This window comes from Trichechus manatus, unplaced genomic scaffold, assembly GCF_000243295.1.
Source record: "Trichechus manatus latirostris isolate Lorelei unplaced genomic scaffold, TriManLat1.0 scaffold00201, whole genome shotgun sequence".
Taxonomy (NCBI): domain Eukaryota; kingdom Metazoa; phylum Chordata; class Mammalia; order Sirenia; family Trichechidae; genus Trichechus; species Trichechus manatus.
Window position 1 is genome coordinate 1,571,287 of NW_004444137.1, and position 22,510 is coordinate 1,593,796.

General features: G+C 38.6%; 1 protein-coding gene across 1 annotated transcript in view; it reads right to left on the reverse strand.

Annotated features, from left to right (window-relative positions):
* Positions 1 to 4,521: 4,521 nt before the first annotated feature.
* LOC101351540 (serine/threonine-protein kinase MRCK alpha-like) overlaps positions 4,522 to 22,510 on the reverse strand; it is an 87,033-nt gene continuing 69,044 nt past the window's right edge. Inside the window, exons 7-12 of the mRNA XM_012558968.1 lie at positions 22,307 to 22,390; positions 18,485 to 18,590; positions 16,396 to 16,529; positions 12,803 to 12,942; positions 10,657 to 10,658; positions 4,522 to 4,583 (exon numbers count right to left, since the gene is read on the reverse strand). Of these exons, the coding sequence (XP_012414422.1) occupies positions 4,522 to 4,583; positions 10,657 to 10,658; positions 12,803 to 12,942; positions 16,396 to 16,529; positions 18,485 to 18,590; positions 22,307 to 22,390 (528 nt within the window). The remainder of the gene's footprint in view (positions 4,584 to 10,656; positions 10,659 to 12,802; positions 12,943 to 16,395; positions 16,530 to 18,484; positions 18,591 to 22,306; positions 22,391 to 22,510) is intronic.

Here is a 22,510-nt window from a genome sequence, read left to right on the forward strand (position 1 = left end):
CTAATAAAATTAAAGACACAAACTCACAGGGTAGGTTTGAGAAGGATAGAAAAGGATAGGAACAGAAGGATAAGAGATCATAAATCATATATGTAAAATGAACATGATTATTCCAGCAATAATATAATTACCTTAATAATTCCAGATAAAATTACCACAATAAAGTACTAAACTTACCTGAGGTTCTACAAAGCAAGGCAAACACTTTTCAATATCTGACAAATGGAAACACTCAGTCTCTTTAGGAGAAAAAGATATGGTTATCTTTTATTCTTCTTCTGGCACTAAACTGATTCCTTTATTCCACCAATATTTGTTGAGTGCCTACTATGTACCAAGTACACTTAAGTGCTCAGGGTACACCGGTGAACAAAAAGAGAACAAGTCCCTTGCATGGACTTCTTTACGCAGGGGACAGAGTCACCAGTACTCCAGGGAACAACTTTCTATGAACAGTGTAGCTAACGTCCTTCAGATATAGGGTCCTCCTTTATCTAACCTAGCATCAGGATTTAATACATTCAAGAGGGCCAACTATATTAGAATGACTCCTTTTTATTTCGAGTTCAGTATTTCTCCCTCAAAAAACCATAAAAGCAAACATAAACAATGAACCCTGCTTTCTGACCTGGGAAAGACCCAATGTTATGTTGTTACTCTTTCTGGTGTGACTATAATGGTAGGGGAAAAAAATCGAGCACAATTGCATTTTCTTTTCTGTACCAACTTTAAGATTGTAATCTAAATTCTTAGAGCAGAATTACTAGATAAAATCAACCACAAAGATATTTGGAGTCTAGGAGCCCTGGTGGTGCAGTGGTTAACAGCTCAGGCTACTACCCAGAAGGTCAGCAGTTCAAATCCACCAGCTGCTCCTTGGAAACCCTATGGGGCAGCTCTACTCTGTCCTATAGGATTGCTATGAGTCGGAATCTACTCCACGGCAACGGGTTTGGGTTTTTTTTTTTTGGGAGGGGGATTATGGAACTCTGGAAATTAGAAACATCATCATTTGACTTGAAGACACATCGAACCAGATGTGGAAGGTTTTCTTTACAGAAAAATAGAGAGCAAAGCTGATATTATTATTGGCGTTTCAAGTTATTTCACAACGGTGAAGACTCTCCTTACCGTCTATGGTAACGTGCACAACAAATAACCCTTCTTCATTTCCCAGAGCGATTCTTTTGTGATCTACATTTGACACATAAATAACAACGTTGAGCTTTTCTCCCCCCAAACACTAAATATAGCTAGTAAGATAAAGTGGACAAACTTATCAATACTGAAAAAGCTTATGAAAAGTCCAATTAAGTACAGATTTAACAGATATAAAAATGAAAAATATAAAAAGACTAAATTGCATTTAATAATTAATCACATTTTCTTTCAGATTATGGAAGTAAGCATAATAAAACATAGCGTTTCTCAAGAGAATGATCACTATAGAGTAATATTTATTAATACTTGAAGAAAGAATGATATTCAAGTCATGATTTGCTTTCAAACTGATGGTAAATAAGTGTTTGCTTCATGAATGAAAAAAAAAATTATAATTTACTTTGTCAGTGATCTGGGCCTGAAAGGTAAGAGCGTTGGGGTGCATGGAAGAATACAGCAAGAATTACTGAAAAAGGCATTTTTGTACATACACAAACACTGTTATACAGTACCCCCAGCAGAGCCTGGAGAACCATCATGTAATCAAACACATTAATATTTTTGCAGAGGATCCTATGAATAGTCATATGAAGGAGAAAAAGTGTTATCGATGGCCTCCTGTCAGTTCAAGTCAGGGTTTGCTGCCAAATTAGTTGTGAATAAACTTCAGGTTTTCAGATACTTGTTTTGAAATTGTGGGTGAGGGATAGGAACCTGGTTGGATAAATGTCATAAATCCATACCTATGATGGCAGCTGCCCGGGTGGTTTTGATGAGAGGTAGACTGCTGTCATAAGCTTCTTTCAGAGCGTACACTGAGCGGTCTCTGGAATGACTTTGTTTCAAAATCTTGTGCAGTTCACTCAGCACTCCCACCCACTCCCTCTTCTCATTCTCGCTATCTGCTAATATTGGGATGGAATATTTATTACTAGGTGCTGAGAGCTGGGAAGCTGTGACCTAGAACAATTTAAAGAATATCTATGTTATAAGAAAGCAGACACTTTATGCTAGCCTGCTCAGCATTTTCATTCAACTCAGCATCAGTAAATGACACCTCTAATATTATTACCCTCTTCCTGGCTAGTAGAAGGAATGGTTGAGCATTAGAACCAAGGCCAAAAACAAGTGTCAGATACTCTGTACAGTAGCAGAGTCACGTCAATTTTAACCCTCATAAAATGCTGGCGTACTATCTCTAAATAATACACTTGCACTTCATCAAACAAAAACGTAATTGCTGTTGTTAGCTGTCATATTGACTCTGACTCATGGTGGCACCATGTACAACGGAGAACAATGTTGCCCCGTCCTGTGTCCTGTGTCATCATCCCAATCGCGAGCATGGCGTAGCCAGTCCACCTCACTGAGGGTTTCTCTTGCCCTCAATGGCCCTTCACCTCACCAAACACAATGTCCTTCTCTACCCATTGATCCCTCCTGATAACGTGTCCAAAGCAAGTGACTTGGACAATGTTCCGTTGGGACCCCATGAGGTTTTCATGGGCTAATTTTCAGGGGACTATCTAGTCTGAAAGTTCTGCTGAAACCTGTCCACTATGGGTGACCCTGCTCGTATTTGAAATACTGATGCATAGCTTCCAGCGTAGTAGCGAACTCAGGCCACCGCAGTATGACAAACTGACAGAAGGGCGGTGGTAAGTGAAAATGGTTACCATGTATTGTGATTCTGTACTAGTAACTCCTCTCAGAAATTTACCTACAGGAATTTAACCCTCACAGAAACCTCACCAGGTAAGGACCACTCTGCTCTCCATTTCCCAGGTGTGAAAAACAGAGGCACAGAGTAGAACCCAGTCAGTCTGACCTTGTAACCCGCCCTCTGAACTTCCACATTTCAGCAATTCTAAGACACAATTTTTACACCTTTTCCTTTCTTTGAAATAGTGGTGTGTCTTGCAATTGCAATCATCTTATGATTGTGATGTTGTGCAATGCTCAAGTGTTTGTTTTGTTAGAAATGTTCACAGATACTTATGCTTTCTGGCTGCTACATGCCTATAATTTACACCATCACATCATTCCAACTCAGAGTGGCCCTTAGGACAGAGTAGAACTGCCCCATAGAGTTTCCAAGGCTGTAACCTTTAAGGAAGCGGACTGCCACATCTTTCTCCCATGGAGCAGCCGGTGGGTTTGAACCATCCACCTTTGGGTTCTCAGCCGAGCACTTAACCACTGCGCCACCAGGGCTCCTTACACCATTATTAGTAAATGACAAATCAAATTTAAAATAAAAAACACATCATTAGGCTAGCAAAATATAGACTTTTCCTGCTAAACATCAGTTAAGCTTAACATTAGTTAAGCAATGAAATAAATTCCCACCATGTAAAGCAGTCACGGATAGCCAGGCCTTTGTAGGATCCCTTAGTGGTTCGGCAGAGTCTAAATATAGTTTTATATCTTTGGACTGAGCAACTAAGAATACTTCTGCCTGGTCTTTGTTAATACTTGGTTAATACTTCTGTCTGATCTTGTATTTGTTAAATACAAGATCTACAGGTTGACTATGACCACATGGGTTGAATGAGAGAGGAGCAGTCCTCTTCTTTTTCTGCCACTTTATTTATCTCATTCTAGAGTCACTTGAATATTTTTAAAGAGAAAAGCTTCTGAGTTTTTAAGAGGTTGCAAAACCACGTATTCTCCAATTTTTCCATGTGATGGTCTTGATTTGACTTTGAATGATGACTTCAAAATATTGCCTTAGAGGAAGCTTATTTTACAAAGTGTCTCTATTTCTAGAAGCCATTCATTCACGTGTCCTGAAGGTCAGGGATTAATTCATCAAGCATTTTCATCTGACCTGTAGTCTACACAGCCCCTTGGCAGGTGCACTGAGATACACCAGAAGGAGACAAGACTGGTCTCCACGCCAAAGGAGCTTTCTTCCCCTTACACACGACCCTGAAGTGCATCACTTTTGAACCATCTCTCTTTCTCTGTCACTTTTTTCTGTTCTTTCCAGCCCTCGATACCATCTTTCTTTTCAAGCTCACCTTGTTTTCAGCTATGAATGGGACATCTGTCCTGTAGATGATAGCGTAGAATATTTGCATTTGACTTCTTGGATTTACCAGAAGGATGAAAGACTGTGATACATGCAAACAAACTCTCTATAGTACTTTGAGGTAGAACAGGTGGGCAGATTTACTGTGGCAAGTAAGGGGGAGAGAGATTCTCTCACAGCTTTTATGAAGTCTCTGACTCCAGTGGGGCCTCGACCTCTGTGGACAGGCAAGACGTGGACTGAAACAAAACATATGATCATGTGATCCAACAGCAGCCTGCACACTTACTATGAACATGCGAGGCACTTCCTTTCTCCTCCCAGGACTAAAATCCGAGGGCCAGACAGAACTGACAGAAAATGCTCTGTCCCTGAAGAAAAAGCACAACTGGAAATGAGTAAAATCACCTGAAAGTAAAACAATACACAAAGACAATGTTCGATTTTAATTTCATTGGATTTTAACTTTTTTTTTCTGTAGGAACTGAGAGTGACCAAAGTAATGGAATGGCAGTGTCTTAGTCATCTGTTGCTGCTCTAACACAAATACCACAAGTGGATGGCTTTAACAAAGAGAAGTTTATTCTCTCACACCCCAGTAGGCTACAAGTCCAAATTCAGGGCTTCAGCTCCAGGGGAAGGCTTTTTCTGTCAGCTCTGGAGGAAGGTCCATGTCATCAATCTTCTCTTGGTCTGGGAGCTTCTCTGCGCAGGAACCTCAGGTCCAAAGGACGCACTCTGCTCCTGGCACTGCTTTCTTGGTGGTATGAGGTTCCTATGTATCTCTGCTCACTTCTCTCTTTTATATCTCAAAAGAGATTGGCTTAAGACACTATCCAATCTTGTAGACCTCATCAGTATAACTGCTGCTAATGTATCTTATTACAGCATAGTGATAAGAGTTTACAACACATAAGGAAATCAATCAGATTACAAAATGGTATACAATCATACAAGCCTGGGAATCATGACCCAGTCAAATTGATACACATATTTTGGGGGGGGCATAATTCAATCCATGACAGGCAGTAACCAGCCAGCAGCATATTATTAGAAACAAATTAATTCCGGGCTTTCCCTAATTCAGATAGCCACATGGAGCTGGCCTAGGAGTGCCAGTCAGATTCCAAAGCCATGGCCACCAGAATTAGCCCCAAATGCCCTCACCTTGCAAACCCTGGTGGTGCAATGGTTAAGAGCTACAGCTGCTAACCAAAAGGTCTGCAGTTGGAATCTACCAGGCGCTCCTTGGAAGCCCTATGGGGCAGTTCTACTCTGTCCTATAGGGTTGCTATGAGTTGGAATTTAGTCAACGGCAATGGGTTTGGGGTTTTTGGCCCTCAACTCAGCTCATTCAATGTATGTTTAAAATGTTATTAAAGCATAATTGACATATAGTAAGATGTACATATTTAAAGTGTACAATTTGACAAATCTTCACTTATGTATACAACCATGAAACCATCACTACAATCAAGATAATGAACATTTATCTGTCACCCCCAGATGTTCCCTGCAGCTGCTTTGTAATCTTTCTCCTCTCCCTCCTTCCCAAGAAATCACTGATTACTTCCTGTCCCTATAGATCAGTTTGCATTTTCTAGCATTTTATGTAAATGACAATATACAATATGTACTCCTTTTTTTATCTAACTTCTTTCAGCATAATTGAGATTCATTCATGTTGTCATATTTATCAATATTTCACTTCTTTTTAGTGCTATTACTCCATTGTGTGGATGTACAATAATTTATCCATTTGCTTGTTGATGGACATTAGGTTGTTTCCAGTTTGGGGCTATTATACATAAAGCTGCTGTGAATATTCATGCATGTCATTGTATGGACGTAAGCTTTGATTTCTCTCAGGGTTATATTTAGGAGTAGAATGACTAGATCATTTAGTATGTGCGCATTTAACTTTTTAAGAAACTGCCAAACTGTTTTCCAAAGTGGTTATATGATCTATAAAGAAATGTTTGAGAGTTCCAAGTCCTCCACATCCTCACCAACACTTGAAATGATCAGTCTTTTAATTCTAGCCATTCTAATGGATGGGTAGTGGTATCTCATGATGGTTTTATTAGAATTTCCTTAATAATTCATGACGTTGAGCATCTATTCATGTGCTTATTTGCCATGTATGTATCTTTTTTTGTTGAAACGTCTTTTCAAAACTTTTGCCCATTTTTAAAATTATGTTGTTTATTTTCTTTGATTGAGTTTTGAGACTTCCTTACACGTTCTGGATACAAGTTCTTTGTCAGGCATTTGAGTTGCAAATATTCCCACCACCACCCACCCACCAGTCTGTGGCTTCTATCTTCTTCTCTTACAATGTATTTTGAAGAGAAGTTTTAAATTTTGATGAAGTGCAGTTTATCTTTTGTTTTCTTTTATGACTGTACTTGGTGTTGTATTTAAGAATTCTTTGCTTTATACTAGATCAGAAAGGTTTTCTCCTATGTTTATTTCTAGAAGTTTTATAGTTTTAGGTTTTACATTTAATTCTATGGTCTATTATTAGTTAATTTTTGTATATGGTAAGAAGTATAGATGAAGTTGAATTTTTTGCATATAGATATCCAAAAGTTCCAGCAGCATTTGTGGACAGTCTTTGCACCTTTGTCAAAAACCAATTGCAGGAAACAATCCAAATGTCCATCAATGGATAAACAAAGAGTGGTACATACATACAATGGAATATTACTCAGCCATAAAGAGAAATGAAAGCTTGATGGTATGTGCTACAACATGGTTGAAACTTGAAAACATTATACTGAGTGTCTTAGTTATCTATTGCTGCTATAACAGAAATACCACAAGTGGATGGCTTTAACAAAAACAAATTTATTTTCTCACAGTCTAGTATGCTACAAGTCCAAATTCATGACATCAGCTCCAGGAGGAGGCTTTCTCTCTTTGTCAGCTCTGGAGGAAGGTCCTTGTGATGCATCAGTCTTCACTTGGTCTGGGAGCATCTCAGCACAGGATCTTCAGGTCCAAAGGATGTGCTTTGCTCCCAGCATTGCTTTCTTGGTGGTATGAGGTCCCCCTGTGTCTCTGCTGGCTTCTGTCTTTTATATCTCAAAAGAGATTGGCTTAAGACACTATCCAATCTCGTATACCTCATCAGTATAACTGCCACTAATCTGTCTTATTACATCATAGTGATAGAGTTTACAACCCATAAGGAAATCACATCAGACTACAAAACAGTACACATTTATACAATACTGGGAATCATGACCTAGTCAAGTTGACAGATATTTTTTGTAGACATAATTCAATCCATGACACTGAGTAAAATAAGTCAGGCATAAAAGGACAAATATTGTATGATCCCACTTACATGAAATAGGTAAATGTGTAGATACCAAAGCTTATTAGTGGTTATTGGGGGGAGGTGGGGAGGAGAGTCATAGCTTAGGGGGCACTGAGTTTCTATTAATGGCATTGGAATAATTTGGAAAAGGAGAGTGGTAATGGTGGTACAACATGACTAAAGTAATCAATTCACTGAATTACACATGTAAAAATTGAATTGGCAAATGTTTTGTTATATATTTTTATCACAATAAGAAATTAGTTGCATATATATTTTTTCTTCAAATATTTTTTTCTGTCCCTCCCCTCTTCAGTCCTGCTGAGACTTAAATTATGCATATTAGTCACTTGAAGTTGTCCTACAATTCAACGTATTATGTTCTTTTTCTGTATTTGTTTCGTTTTGGATAGTCCTGCTCTGTCCTATTTTCTGCAATTTCTAATCTGCCGTTAATCATATCTGGTATATTTTTCATCTTGGATATTGTCATTTTCATCTGCATAAATTTGACTTTTTTCTTTTCTATCTTCCATGTCTCTATTTAACTTTCGAAACCATGAAATAGTTATAATAACTGTTTTAATGTTCATGTCTGCTAATTCAAACATCTGCATCAATCCTGGGCCAGTCTTGATTGGTTGACTTTTCTCCTCATTATGAGTCTCATTTTTCTGTTTCTTTGCAGGCCTGGTGATTTTTTACTGCATACTTGGCATTGTGAATGTTTTCTTGCTGGGTGGTAGATATTTTTGCATTTATAGGGATATGGAAACTTGGGAAGAGTTGATCTTTTCAGGTCTTGATTTTAAGATCCGTTAGGTGAAACCAGAGTGCGTTTGGAGAAGGGCTAATTATTCCCCACACTGAGGCAAAGAAGCCCTGCTGGTGCAGTGGTTAAGTGTTTGGCTGCTAACCAAAAGGACAGCAGTTTGACTCCACCAGCCGCTCCTTGGAAGCACTATGAGGCAGTTATACTCTGTCCTATAGGGTCACTGTAAGTTAGAATTGACTTGACGGCAATGGGTTGGTTTTTTGTTGTTGTTGGTACTAAGGTAAGACCCTTCTGCATATTACACCCAATCTTGAGGTGTCCAGTCTGGATGGTTAGAGCTATTCAAGCCTTGTGTAAGCACTGGGCACTCTTTAATACTTTCAGATGGTTCCTTCCTTAGCCTTGGGTAGTTTCCTCATATGCACGTACTAATAAGTAATTTGCTGAATCCTTGAGCAAGAGCCTCTGCATCTCTCTGAATACTTCCTCTCACTTGTCCTCTACAGCTTTCTACTCTTTGGTACTCAGTCATGTGACCTCTAGCTACCTTTGTCTCTTCAGTCCCTCAGCTCCATCTCTTCAACTCACGGAGTACACAAGGCTCTGCCTGAGATTCTGCTTCCTGTGTTGTGCACTGGAAATTCTCTTAAGGCAGTAACCTGGAGCAAATCCACAGCTCACCTTATTTAGTTCCCAGTTTTCAGGAATCATGGCCCTTCATTATCTGATGTCTAGTGCCTTAAAATCAGTTTTTTGGTTTTTTTCACGTGGAAGGATAAATCTTGTCCCTGTTATGCCATCTTGGTTGAGAGGAAACTCTTTGACACTGCTCGTTTGATGTTTTTCTAAAACAAAACTCATATTATTTCCCCCAGTACAGTTATTTTCCATCATATCCTTACTACTGCTAATGTTACCTTTAATCTTTCAGTCCTGATGACTTAAAATCTGTGTAATCGCTTAGTCATCTGGCCATTTTCCTTATCTGTCACTCAACATGTCCCATGCAGTTACCTTAGTAATATTTCTTGTGTTCATTTTTTCTTTTGCATTTACCACAGCCATCATCTTTGTGCAGAGTCATCTAATCTGAAGAACGGACTACTTCGAGCTGTACTTCTTGTTCCAGCACCACCTTTGTTTCTGCCATTATCAACATCTAACAGACACACACACACAGGCCCTCATACTATCTTATTATAAAAAACACACTGCCAGATTAATCTTTCTATTTTCACATATGAGAATGTCATTATTCCTCTCCCCTTGTTCATATGCCTTCAAGATTATCTGGTTTCTTGTGCCAGTTATTCAAGGTGCTACCGAATTTCTGACACAGGTGCCAACTTAGCTAAGATCATGTAAACTGTGGTAAGGAGAAAGTTTGGGCTGACAAGTCACTTAACTATCACTGTGAAGGTGACACCTGGAGTCACCCAATGTGATGGGATTGCCCAGGGAGTATATGTAGGATGAAGAGAAGAAGGCCAAGGACAGAAGCTAAGAGGAAGGTGTAGAGGAGTCTAAAAGTTTCAAAACAGTCAGAGAGAGCAGAGAATCATATTGTGTTTCCCTCAACAGGATATGCTTGCTACAAGTTCACTGATTCAACATTCTTTATTAAACACTTCAAGACTGTCTGGAGTGACATCAGCAAAAGCGGTAGAGTAAAGGTCTCTGAAAATATCCATAAAAGCAATGAGAAAACTGGCAAAATTTGCAAAATCAACTTTTTCAGAACTTTGAAAATTAACCAAAGGCTTGCAGCAATCTGGGGAGAATTTACTCAAGAAAAACAGCTAGATATTGGGAATAATAGTCCGCTTTGTGGTGTTTTAACTTTTCCTAGTCTCATCCTCCACTCTCCACCTTCATGGTAGCCTTAAAAAAATGATAGCCCACATTCCTGGTGCAACATGGAAGACATCAGACATTGGAGGGAGCAGAAGGAAGGAAGAGGGAGAGGAAATGAACTGGAGATCTCTTTCAAAGCATCATTTCCAAAGAACTGTCATTATTTGTTCTGTCTGGTGGTTCCCTGGAAGACCTCACTTGCAAGGCTGCCTGTATTTGTCTTCACTCAGAGCTTACCCATTGTGAGAGTATTGATAGAAAACAACTACAGCCAAATGTTTTAACTTCATGGCCACCTGAGGCAGTTTTTAACAGTTGGGACAAACAATAAATTAATAAAAAATCTTAAAAGGAAAAGTTAGAGAATGAGATGTCCATAGGGGCTTTGAAAAACTCTGACACATTGCTAGGAATCTAGATGGCCATACACGTGTGTAAGACTGTTCACAAACCTAGGCCTGTGTGCATGCTCAGGAAAGATGTGAAAAGGCCATACATAGGTCTCACCTCTGATTGACTTTAAGGCTCTGCACAAGCAGGAAGTGAAGGGTAAGACACAGTTTTCAACTGCCTGGCTGAGTGTTGAAGGTCCCAACACACACACAGAGTCCCTTCACAAATACTAGGAGATTTATTGTTTCCGGTCATTTAGGAAATCTCTTTCTAGTCATTACTTGACCACCAAGCTAATAGAGAAGAAGCTTCAGTCACCACACGTGACAAATAATACAGGCTTTACAGATTAGTTCTGAAAAGTTACTAAACAAATAAACAACAAGTAGCAACAACAACAAACCCTGAAGAAAGGTGTTCTAATTCCCTCCTATTCACTTCATTGGTGAGGGATGGATTATTGCCTTATGATTATGGGGGTGGTTGAAGACTATCCAAAAAAAAAAAAAACACCTCAAATTAGTAATCTAATCTTAACCGTAAGTAACTAGGAAAAGAAGAGCAAACTAAACCTAAAGCAAGTAGAAGGAAATGAAAACTAGAGTGGAAATTAATGAAATAGATAACAGAAAAATCAAGGAATCCAAAAGTTGGTTCTTTCAAAAGATCAACAAATTGACAAATCTTTACCTTAGCTGATCAAGAGAAAAAAAAGAGAGAGAGAGAAGATTCAAATTACTGAAATCTGGAATGACAGAGGGGACATTACCACCAACCTTAAAGAAATAAAAAGAAGTGTAAGGGAATACTATGAACAATTATATGCCAACAAATTAGATAACCTGAATGAAATTTAAAAATTCCTAGAATGACACAAACTATGAAAAATGACCCAAGAAGATATAGAAAATATGAACAAATATATAACAAGAGATTGAACTAGTAATCAAAAAACTTCCCATAAAGAAAAACACAGAACCAGATGGCCTCCCTGGTGAATTCTACCAAGCATTTAAAGAAGAATTAATACCAATCTGTCACAAACTTTCAAAAAATAAAGAGGAATAAATACTTTCTAACTCATTATATGAGGTCAGTATAACCCTGATGCCAAAATCAGACAAAGTTATCACAAGGAAAAAAAAAAACAAAACTATACACCAATATCCCTTATGAATGTGGATGCAAAAATCCTCAGCAAAATACTATCAAACCCAATTCAACGGTATATAATAAGGATTATACACCATGACCAAGTGAGATTTACCCCAGGAATGTAAAGTTGGTTTGACATAAAAAAACAGTCAAATAACACACCATGTTAATAGAATAGAGAAAAAAAATGATCATCTCAATAACACAGAAAAAGCATTTGACAAAATCCAACGCCCTTTCGTGATCAAAATACTCAATAGACTAGGAATTTCCTCCACTTGTTAAAGGGTATCAGCCATAAAAAGGAACAGAGTACTGATACATGCTACAACGTGGATAAATCTTGAAAACAGTATGTTAAGTGAAAGATGCCAGGTACAAAAGACCACATATGGTATGATTCCATTTATATGAAATGTCCAGAATAGACAAATTCATAGAGAAAGAAAGAAAATTAGTAGTTGCCAGGGTTTGGGTGAGGGCGGAAATGAGAAATGACTGCTAGTGGGTATGGCGTTTGTTAGTGGGTATGGGGTTTGTTAGTGGGTATGGGGCTTGTTAATGGGTATGAAGTTTGTTTTGGGGGGTGATGAAAATGCTCTAAAATTAGATTGTGGTTATGGTTGCACAACCTTGTGAATATACTAAAAACCACTGAATCACACAATATAAAATGGTGAATTTTACGATGTGTGAATTATTTTTCAATTTTTTAAAAAAGAATGTCTGGTTTGAGGGTTTATCTCCTTTCTTACTACATATATACATACATACATGCATACATACATATACCACTTTATATATATATATTAACAATCATGTTACATATACGTGAAAATTGTATCTAGATAAATCAATAATTAGAAAACAAAATTTTTACCAAAAAAAATCTGATAAATATCACATTGAATTATAAACTACCTAAAAGGTGGTGATGCAAAGTTTAGGCAAAAATCTTCTATTTTATAGAGAAAATATGGCACTGGAGAAAATTTCAAATTTAACAAAGTTAAATTTTAATGACAACACCATTTAAAGAAAATATCAGGAACCATTTTTATTTCCATATTTTTATTATAAAGAATTTATCCCTTCCAAAGCTTACCTCATGTCAATCACTTGACTCACTACAACGCTGGATTTCGATGCTTTTTCTTCATCCATATCATACAGGAAGAGTTTGAAGTCACAAACTATACCCAATGCTCTTTGCCATCCTTTTTTCACTCCTGCTTTCTTTGGGATCTTTCATTTTGATTTTTTTAAAAAGAAACATAAAAACATCCAAACTGAAACATCAAATACTACCCAATTATTACATATGAAATTAAAATAATTAAAATTTTTCATTATTGATGTCACTTTTCTTGTTAAAGATATAGAACAGAACTATATAACACAAACAAAAATTTTAAGACAAGGCAATTCCTTTGAAGGGTGAATGACTCCTGTGGAAATAAAAATGATCCCATTATGAATTAATATTAGCAACTCTTTAAAATAGCAGTAACAACTCAGCCTGTAGATAATATTGAATTTAAATTTGTTAGCACCATGGCTCAAATCAACTCAAATTTTCAATATTTCTCAAAAATATTATCTTACTATTAGTCTTACAATTTATCATTAATAATCTGAATGTGGAATGTATGAAGTATGAATCTAGGAAATTGGAAGTCATCAAAAATGAATGGAACATTGGAAGATAGATATCCTAGGCATTAGTGAGATGAAATGGACTGGTATTGGTCATTTTGAATCAGACAATCATATGTTCTACTATGACAGGAATGACAAATTGAAGAGGAATGGCATCACATTCATTACCACAAAGATATTTCAAGATCTATCCTGAAGTACAATGCTTCTATCAAGCATTTCAAGATCTATCCTGAAGTACATATGCCTACAAAGAAGAGCAGTTAATATGACTATTATTCAAATTTACAAACCAACCACTAAGGCCAAGGATGAACAAATTGAAGATTTCTACCAATCTCTGCAGTCTGAAATTGATCAAACATACAATCAGGATGCATTGATAATGACTGGTGATTGGAATGCAAAAGGTGGAAAGAAGGATCAGTAGTTGGAAAATATGGCCTTGGTGATAGAAATGATGCCGGAGATCGCATGATAGAATTTTGCAAGACCAACGACCTATTTATTGGAAATACCTTTTTTCAAAAACATAAATGGCAACTATACACATAGATCTTGCCAGACGGAATACACAGGAATCAAATCGACTACATCTGTGGAAAGACAAGATGGAGAAGCTCAATACCAACAGTCAGAACAAGGCCAGGGGCCAAATGTGGAACAAACCATCAATTACTCATATGCAAGTTCAAGTTGAAGCAGAAGAAAATTAAAACAAGTCCACAAGAGCCAAAGTACAACCTTGAGTATATCCCACCTGAATTTAGAGACCATCTCAAGAACAGATTTGATGCATTGAACACTAATGACCAAAGACCAGATGAGTTGTGGGATGACATCAAGGACATCACACATGAAGAAAGCAAAAGGTCATTAAAAAGACAGGAAAGAAAGAAAAGACCAAAAGAGATGTCAGAAGAGACTCTGAAACTTGCTCTTGAACATCAAGTAGCTACAGCGAATGGAAGAAATGATGAAGTACAAGAGCTGAACAGAAGATTTCAAAGGGCAGCTAGAGAAGACAAAGTAAAGTATTATCATGAAATGTACAAAGACCTGGAGACAGAAAACCAAAGGGAAGAAAACGGTCAGCACTCCTCAAGCTGAAAGAACCGAAGAAAAATTTCAAGCCTTGAGTTGCAATATGGAAAGATTCTATGGGCAAAATATTGAATTATGCAGGATGCATCAAAAGAAGGTGGAAGGAATACAAAGAGTCACTGTACCAAAAAGAATTGGTCAACATTCAACCACTTCAGGAGGCAGCATATGATCAAGAACCGACAGTACTGAAGGAAGAAGTCCAAGCTGCACTGAAGGCATTAGCAAAAAACAAGGCTCCAGGAATTGACAGAATACCAACTGAGATGTTTCAGCAAACAAATGCAACGCTGGAAGCGCCCACTTGTCTATGCCAAGAAATCTGCAAGACAGCTACCTGGCCAACCAACTGGAAGAGATCCATATTTGTGCCCATTCCAAAGAAAGGTGATTCAACATAATGTGGAAATTATTGAACAATATCATTAATATCACACGCAAGTAAAATCTTGCTGAAGATAATTAAAAAACGGTTGCAGCAGTACATTGACAGGGAACTGCCAGAAATCCAGGCCAGATTCAGAAGTGAACCTGGAACCAGGGATATCATTGCTGATGTCAGATGAATCTTGGCTGAAAGCAGAGAATACCAGAAAGATGTTTACCTGTGTTTTACTGACTATGCAAAGGCTTTGATTGTGTGGATCATAACAAATTATGGATAACATTGTAAAGAATGGGAATTCCAGAACACTTAATTGTGCTCATGAGGAACCTGTACATAGACTAAGAGGCAGTCATTGGAACAGAAAAAGGGGATACTGCATGGTTTAAAATCAAGAAAGATGTGCATCAGGGTTGTATCCTTTCACCATACCTATTCAATCAGTATGCTGAGCAAATAATCGCAGAAGCTGGACTATAGGAAGAGGAACGGGGCGTCAGGATTGGAGGAAGAGTCAATAACATCCTACATTATGCAGAAGACACAACCTTGCTCGCTGAAGTGAAGAAGATTTGAAGCACTTACTGATAAAAATCAAACACCACAGCCTTCAGTATGGATTACACCTCGACATAAAGAAAACAGAACTCCTCACAACTGGACCAATAAGCAACATCATTTTCCTTGGATCCACAATCAACACCCATGGAAGCAGCAGTCAAGAAATCCAAAGATGCATTGCATTGGGCAAATCTGCTGCAAAAGACTTCTTTAAACTGTTCAAAAGCAAAGATGTCACTTTGAAGACTAAGGTGCGCCTGATGCAAGCCATGGTATTTTCAATCGCCTCATATGTATGCAAAAGCTGGACACTGAATAATAGAAGATCAAAGAAGAATTGATGCATTTGAATTTTGGTGTTGGCAAAGAATACTAAATGTACCGTAGACTGCCAGCAGAATGAACAAATCTGTCTTGGAAGAAGTACATCCAGAATGCTCCCTAGAAGCGAGGATGGCAAGACTTTGTCTCATGTGCTTTGGACATGTTATCAAGAGGGACCAGTCCCTAGAAAAGGACATCACGCTTGGTAAAGTACGGGTCAGTGAAAAAGAAGATCCTCGATGAGATGGATTGACACAGTGGCTGCAGCAATGGGCCCAAACACAGCAATGATTGTGAGGATGGCGCAGGACCAGGCAGTGTTTCATTCTGTTGTACACAGGGTTGCTAAGAGTTGGAACTGATCAACGGCACCTAACGACAATAACATAACGTATAACTGCCGACCTGGAGTCAAAGTAGCACTAGTAGGGATCTCAGCGTTTGTACCTCATAAGGTAAGGACGAAACAGGAAACTTCGAGACTTTTCAGAATATCCTATTGGAGACAGCTCAATTTTGTTCTGAAATCGTCTTAGGATGGAACAGAAACTTTCAATTGCTCTTTTCAGCCATATAATGTTTCTGACCAATGTTGCGCTCACAAAATAAGCAGTGATTAATAAACTTTTTAAGAGCTCCTCTAAGTCCATAATACTGACACTTACCCACACACGGCCTTCATAGGCTGTCCCCATGCCTTCTTGTGGGTCTAGACAGACAGCTTTCTTCTGCTGGGAAGGCACCGGACACGCTCTTGGAGCTTTTCCTACACAGGTCGTGTGACATGAGAACCCACATGCTTTTTGGAGGAAATAAAAAAATACGATTGTGGTAGAGACAATGGTTTGACTCCTTCACCCTCCATTATAATTTCTTCTACTGTTGCAGAGGCTGACATGCTAAAAACGACACTGCCTAGGCTCTCCTGCAGCTAAGATGACTTTGTGTGAGACTTTGAGTTGAGTCAAGCTGGGAGAGATGCAGGAGGCAGAGTATTCGTTTTAGTGGTGTGGAGCCAGAGGGAGTAGGGGCTGCCCGATTTGGTGGGTGTCATGGATTGAATTGTGTCCCCCAAAAATATCTGTCAACTTGGCTGGGTCATGATTCCCAGGATCGTATAATTGTGTACCATTTTGTAATCTGATGTGATTTCCTTATATGTTGTAAATTCAATCACTATGATCTAATAAGATGGATTAGCGGCAGTTATGCTGATGAGGTATACAAGATTGGATAGCGTCTTAAGCCAATCTCTTTTGAGATATAAAAGAGAGAAGCAAGCAGAGATACATGGGAACTTCATACCACCAAGAAAGCAGTGCCAGGAGCAGAGCGCATCCTTTGGACCTGGGGTTCCTGCACAAAGAAACTCCCAGACCAGGGGAGGATTGATGACACGGACCTTCCTCCAGAGCCAACAGAGGGGGCATTCCCTTGGAACTGATGCCCTGAATTTGGACTTGTGGCCTCCTGGACTGTGAGAGAATAAACTTCTCTTTGTTAAAGCCACCCATTTGTTGTACTTCTGTTACAGCAGCACCAGATGACTAAGACAGTGGGTGATTTCTTAGTTCTGCCAGTGAGGTCATGATTCAGCAGAACCTGCAGCAGCAGCATCTTTCCTGGTCCTGGCAGAAGGAGCAGACTCTGAGGGTGGCAGCAGTGGTGGCAGCTTCCTGAGGGAACATCTTTTTGTAAGAGCAGTAGCAGCTTTCCCAAGACCAGAAGAGGCAGAGTCATGTGGCGGGCAGCCCCTGGGAGCTCAGCTCAGAGCTTGCCTCTGCAGCCCTAGAGGTGATTTTATTAAGGACCTCATTGCCCATGGGAGTCCCTGGGTGGTGCGGCCAGTGCCCTTAGTTGGAGGGTGGAGTTCACCCAGAGGCTCCTTGGAAGAAACGCTTGGTAATGTACTTCTGAAGAACCAGCCATTGCAAACCCTGTGGAGCACAGTTCTACTCTGATACGCAACTGCTTAACTCCCCGTGAGTCGGAGTCAACTCAACAACTGGTTAATTCCCCCATTTTAGATCCCATTTTATTTAATGAGCTAAAACGACATTTATGGTTAAGGGGACTCTGGCTGACATACCGCAGTGGCCAGGAAATCTGTCTTGCTGGGCACCGTGTCCCCAACACCTATCCCAGGATCTGGCAGGCAGTGAGCCCTCAACTTGACTAACTAATAATATGAACAAGTAGGAAGAGAATCTGTTCTCTAGTACAAAGAATGAAATGTCTTTTATGACACAGGGATTGTTCAATATTTTCAAAAATATATTGTTTTATTTCAACTGTATTTTCTATAAGAAATAAAATGAGTAATATAAAACAATTACAACTCAAGGGAAAAAAAAAAAAAAACATTACAACCCAAGGAGAGCATTCCATTTTCCTGTCACATAAGCTAGTAAATTTGGTCCGCAAACTCACTCTATTAGTGCTACAGAGAACAGACTATATTTAAATCCACTTCCTTAATAAATGTGCTGTTGCCTGCAGGCCCTCCCTGCACATATCCTGGGGGTACCACTGACACAGATTGTGAGGTGAATGAGGCCAGTTGGGGTTGTGAAGTGCAGAGGCCCCCCAAATATTCCCAAGGACCATCAGTGCGATGTTTCCCATATACAGCAGATTCAATGAGGTTTTCAATAAGGTTGTCAGCTCGTCGTCATGCTTGGACAAGTTAAAGAGGACATTTGGGTGTAAGCATTAGTACCCTGAATTCACCCATCTCTCCCATTGCGGCCTTACCGTCACAAGTGCAGCCCTGTCTTATCAAACCCACCATCAGGGAGGTGCACTGGTGACATCTGGTGGGAACCGTGAAGGAGGTGAGGAAGAACTGGTGTGTCTTACACTGCAGAACAAAGAGACAAAAACACATCAGTGACTAAACCACTCCTTTCTCCACCCGGGTCCCTTCAGACTCCTTTCACCATTTGTAAGAGCCCTTCCTCCCAGCTTCTGAGCTCCATTGCTGTTTTTTGTTTATGTCTTTTAAGCAATAACCCCATTCCTCCTTTTCATCTCTGTGTATTTGCCTACCCTACCCATGATCTTAGCGAAAAGGCTGAGAAGTGATACATTTGCCTATTCCAGATAGATGATTAAATAATGTTGAAAAGGTGATTTTGGTGATTCCTTCAAACCCACTCTGCCCAAAATATCATTTTATATACCAAGAAAAGGAGCTCTATCCCTTTCTCGCCAGCATTTAAGATTCCGTCAAAGAAAATTTCAGAGATTGAGGTAAACTTCAAATTTACAATGAGTTTATTGGAGCAGGGCCAAACATTCATCAATCAGGCAGCATCCAAACCAAAAGTAGAAACGAACTCCACCCACAAGAAAAAAAATCAGGGGTTTATATACCAAGAATAAGGAAGTTAAGAGTATAGAGAGTTAATTAAAATTTAACGTTTGTCAAAATAGGGTGAAGTTTGTTCAGATAACATGAAGACATAAATGCAGTCAGCTGTTGATCGCGAGGGTTCCTACGACAGTAGTGTGGATGACTTGAGGAACTGTTATTTTAGGCATGGAATGTTCTGTGGGTCTCAGGAAGCGGTAAACCCAAGGTCAGTCAGTTAGCTATGAGCAGTTTAATTCCTTAAGAGCGGGATGGTTCCTCTTTCAGTTATTAAGCTCCAGTAAGTCTGAAGGATACCGATTTTTAGTTTTACAATTCACGCCCCTTAATTTTTTCCTAATTGGAAAATGCGGAGCGAGAGATACTAAAATTAACAAAAAAAAAAAAAAAATTAAGTGGTAATCAAATGTTCGTTAATGTTCTTTGGAACCAAATACACAAAATCTGGCCTTTATTTGTGCTGATATATCCTGAACACTTGAAAGGATGCTTTCTAGATAGATAAAATCTTCAAAATACAGTTTAATAATGGATCAAGTGTGAATTACCTACATATGTGTACTTTTGTTATGCTCTTCATAACCACAAACAGTATGTTTTTATACCTTCTTTGTAAAAGAAGAATCGTTTCAATTTTTTATCTCCACAGAAAATCACGTATATCATTTTCTACTATCAATAAAAAATAATATGCTTCATGAATAAAAAATAATATGCTTCATGAATTGGTAACTGCCTATAAAACAAGCCGTACACTTGAACAGAAGAACCAAACCAAACCCACCGCCGTGGAGTCGATTCCGACTCATAGCGACCCTATAGGACAGAGTAGAACTGCCCCATAGAGTTTCCAAGGAACGACTGGTGGATTCGAACTGCTGACCTTTCGGTTAGCAGCCGTAGCTCTTAACCTCTAGGACACCACGGTTTCCTGAACAGACGAAAGCATGTACTATTTTCAAAACAGAAAGTGTCCTGAAATTTCTCAATAACTAAAAATGCAAGTATCTACAGATTGGTAATCCACTATGAATTTACCTTTTCTGTTTCATGCCTTTCTGCCCCCAAATGAATTGCTAGCATAAAGTAGCAATATATAAATTATAACAATATCTTCCCAACAATTAATAGTTGGCAAATTTTTTCAACTTCTCTGAGTCTCTGTTTCCTCATCTGTAAAATGGGTTCTCACAGATGAGGAAACACATCGATTATAATACTTGCTATAGCACTTGGTGTTCTTGCACGGGGCTCTACCTGCCCTCACAGAGATCCCCAAGTAACTCTCCTGTTTTCAGCACTAAATGTCACCCCTCCCTCCTGAGGAACCCGGTGCCTCTGATCCCTGAGTTTTTTTAGGGTTCTGAGACACTGTTCTGCAACTTTTTGGCACATCTTCCCTAAGCACTTGATATTCAGATTCCTCAGCTCTGCTAACCCCTCCCTCGGGCTTTTGTCTTCCAAAATGATATCAACTTATTTGTCTGCTCTTGTTTCTTTCTTTACTGGGGTTACAGTAGAAAGCAGAAATATAAGCATTGTTGAATCTACCATGTTTAACTAAAAGCCAAAAGAAATGGAGGAAGGAAGGAAGGGAGGGAGGGAGGAAGGAAGAAAAAGAGAGAAAGAAAGCCAGCGTTTTGGTGTTATAATTGGTACTATCTTAATTATTAATTTATTAATTTTGACAACGTGGGGAGTTCATCATGTTTCATACTAATAGAAAACTATTCTTAGTTTTCTTTAATAAGTTTTTGTCAATGTTGGTGTATAAATCTTTACAGTTCCTTTTCCAGGCGTTCATTAGGTAATAGAGATGACCTGGGTTATGTTTGTATATTGTCTTATTTTTTAATTTTAGTAGAATTTTAAAACCATAGTCTCTTAGGTTTTCTGGGCAAACAACCATATCAATCATATTATGAAACAGTTTTATCTTTCAATGTTTATTCCAGTCGTCACTTAGTCTTCATCTCCTATTGCATTTTCTGGGAGCCCTGGTGGCACAGAGGTTAAGAGCTCGGCTCTAACTAAAAGGCTGATAGTCCAAATCCATCAGCCGCTCCTTGGAAATCCTACGGGGCAGTTTTGTTCCGTCCCGTAGGGTTGCTGTGAGTCAGAATCGACTCAGCAGCAAAAAGTTTGGTTTTGGTTTATTGCAGTTTCTAAAATATTAAAGAAACAGTTAAACAACAGTTAAACACTTGACTATTAACCGAAAGGTTGGTGTTCAAACCCACCCAGGGGCACCTGGGAGACAGGCCTGGCCATCTGCTTCCAAAAGGTCACAGCCTTGAAAACCCTATGGAGCAGTTCTACTCTGCACACATGGGGACGCCACGAGCCAGAAATTGACTCAGTGGCAAAGGGTTTGGGTTTTTTCTTTTTTTTTTGGTTAATGGTGATATAATTTTATACCATTCCTGACTTTAATTGAAAAGTTTCAGTGTTTCATAATTTAGGATAATATTTGCTATTAGGTTTTGGGAAGCAGTCTTTATTATATTTATGAATTTTCTTCTATTCCTAATGGAGAGGAATGCTTCAAATATTTTGGTCATTTTTAATGTTTTTTTTTTTAAATACATTCATGTGGTTTAAAACCCAAGAAAAGCTTTCTCCACTCCAAGGTTTTAAGACATTCTAGTACATTTCTAGTAGCTTCAATTTTACATTTAACTTTCAGATGATTTTAGAACTTTCCCTAATGTAAAAAAAAAAAAAAAAGCCAAACCCGTTGTTGTCGAGTAGGTTCCGACTCATAGAGACCCTATAAGACAGAGTAGAACTGCCCCATTGGGTTTCCAAGGAGTGGCTGCCGACCTTTTGGTTAGCAGCTGAGCGCTTAACCACTGCACCACCTGGGTTCCTATTCCAGTGTAAGGTATGAAATGTAGAGCCTTTAAATTAGTTTCAAGGGGAAGATTAAGGCACTAACATTAGTACACCATTGTCTAGAAAACCAATAGGAAAAAAAAAACAGTCCCCTTGAATTTTTCACTAAATATTCCAACCCTTTCTTTGGTTTATTCCCAAGTTTAACAAGAGTTATTTAAAGTGTAATATTTTTTGTAGTGTTTATTATTTTTTTAATCTGGCCTGAGCTTTGATATGTGCAACTCTGAAAAATGCCAAGGCAAGAACAGACAGTAAAAGTAACTTATTCTCATCTTTTAAGCTGACCTTATAACTAAATCAGGTACCTTAGGTGGAAACAGGATTCTACTATGATATTTCTTTCTCCGTATTGTTGGTGTGTGAACTGGGAGATGAGCAGAATCTACAATCTTAGACGATAAAAAAAGAAAGTCAAGTTACATAGATTTCTTAAAATTTCAAGAATTAAATAATTTTTTAAGTAAGGCAAAAGAATTATACTAGTTAACAGACTCAGCAAAAATAAAAGT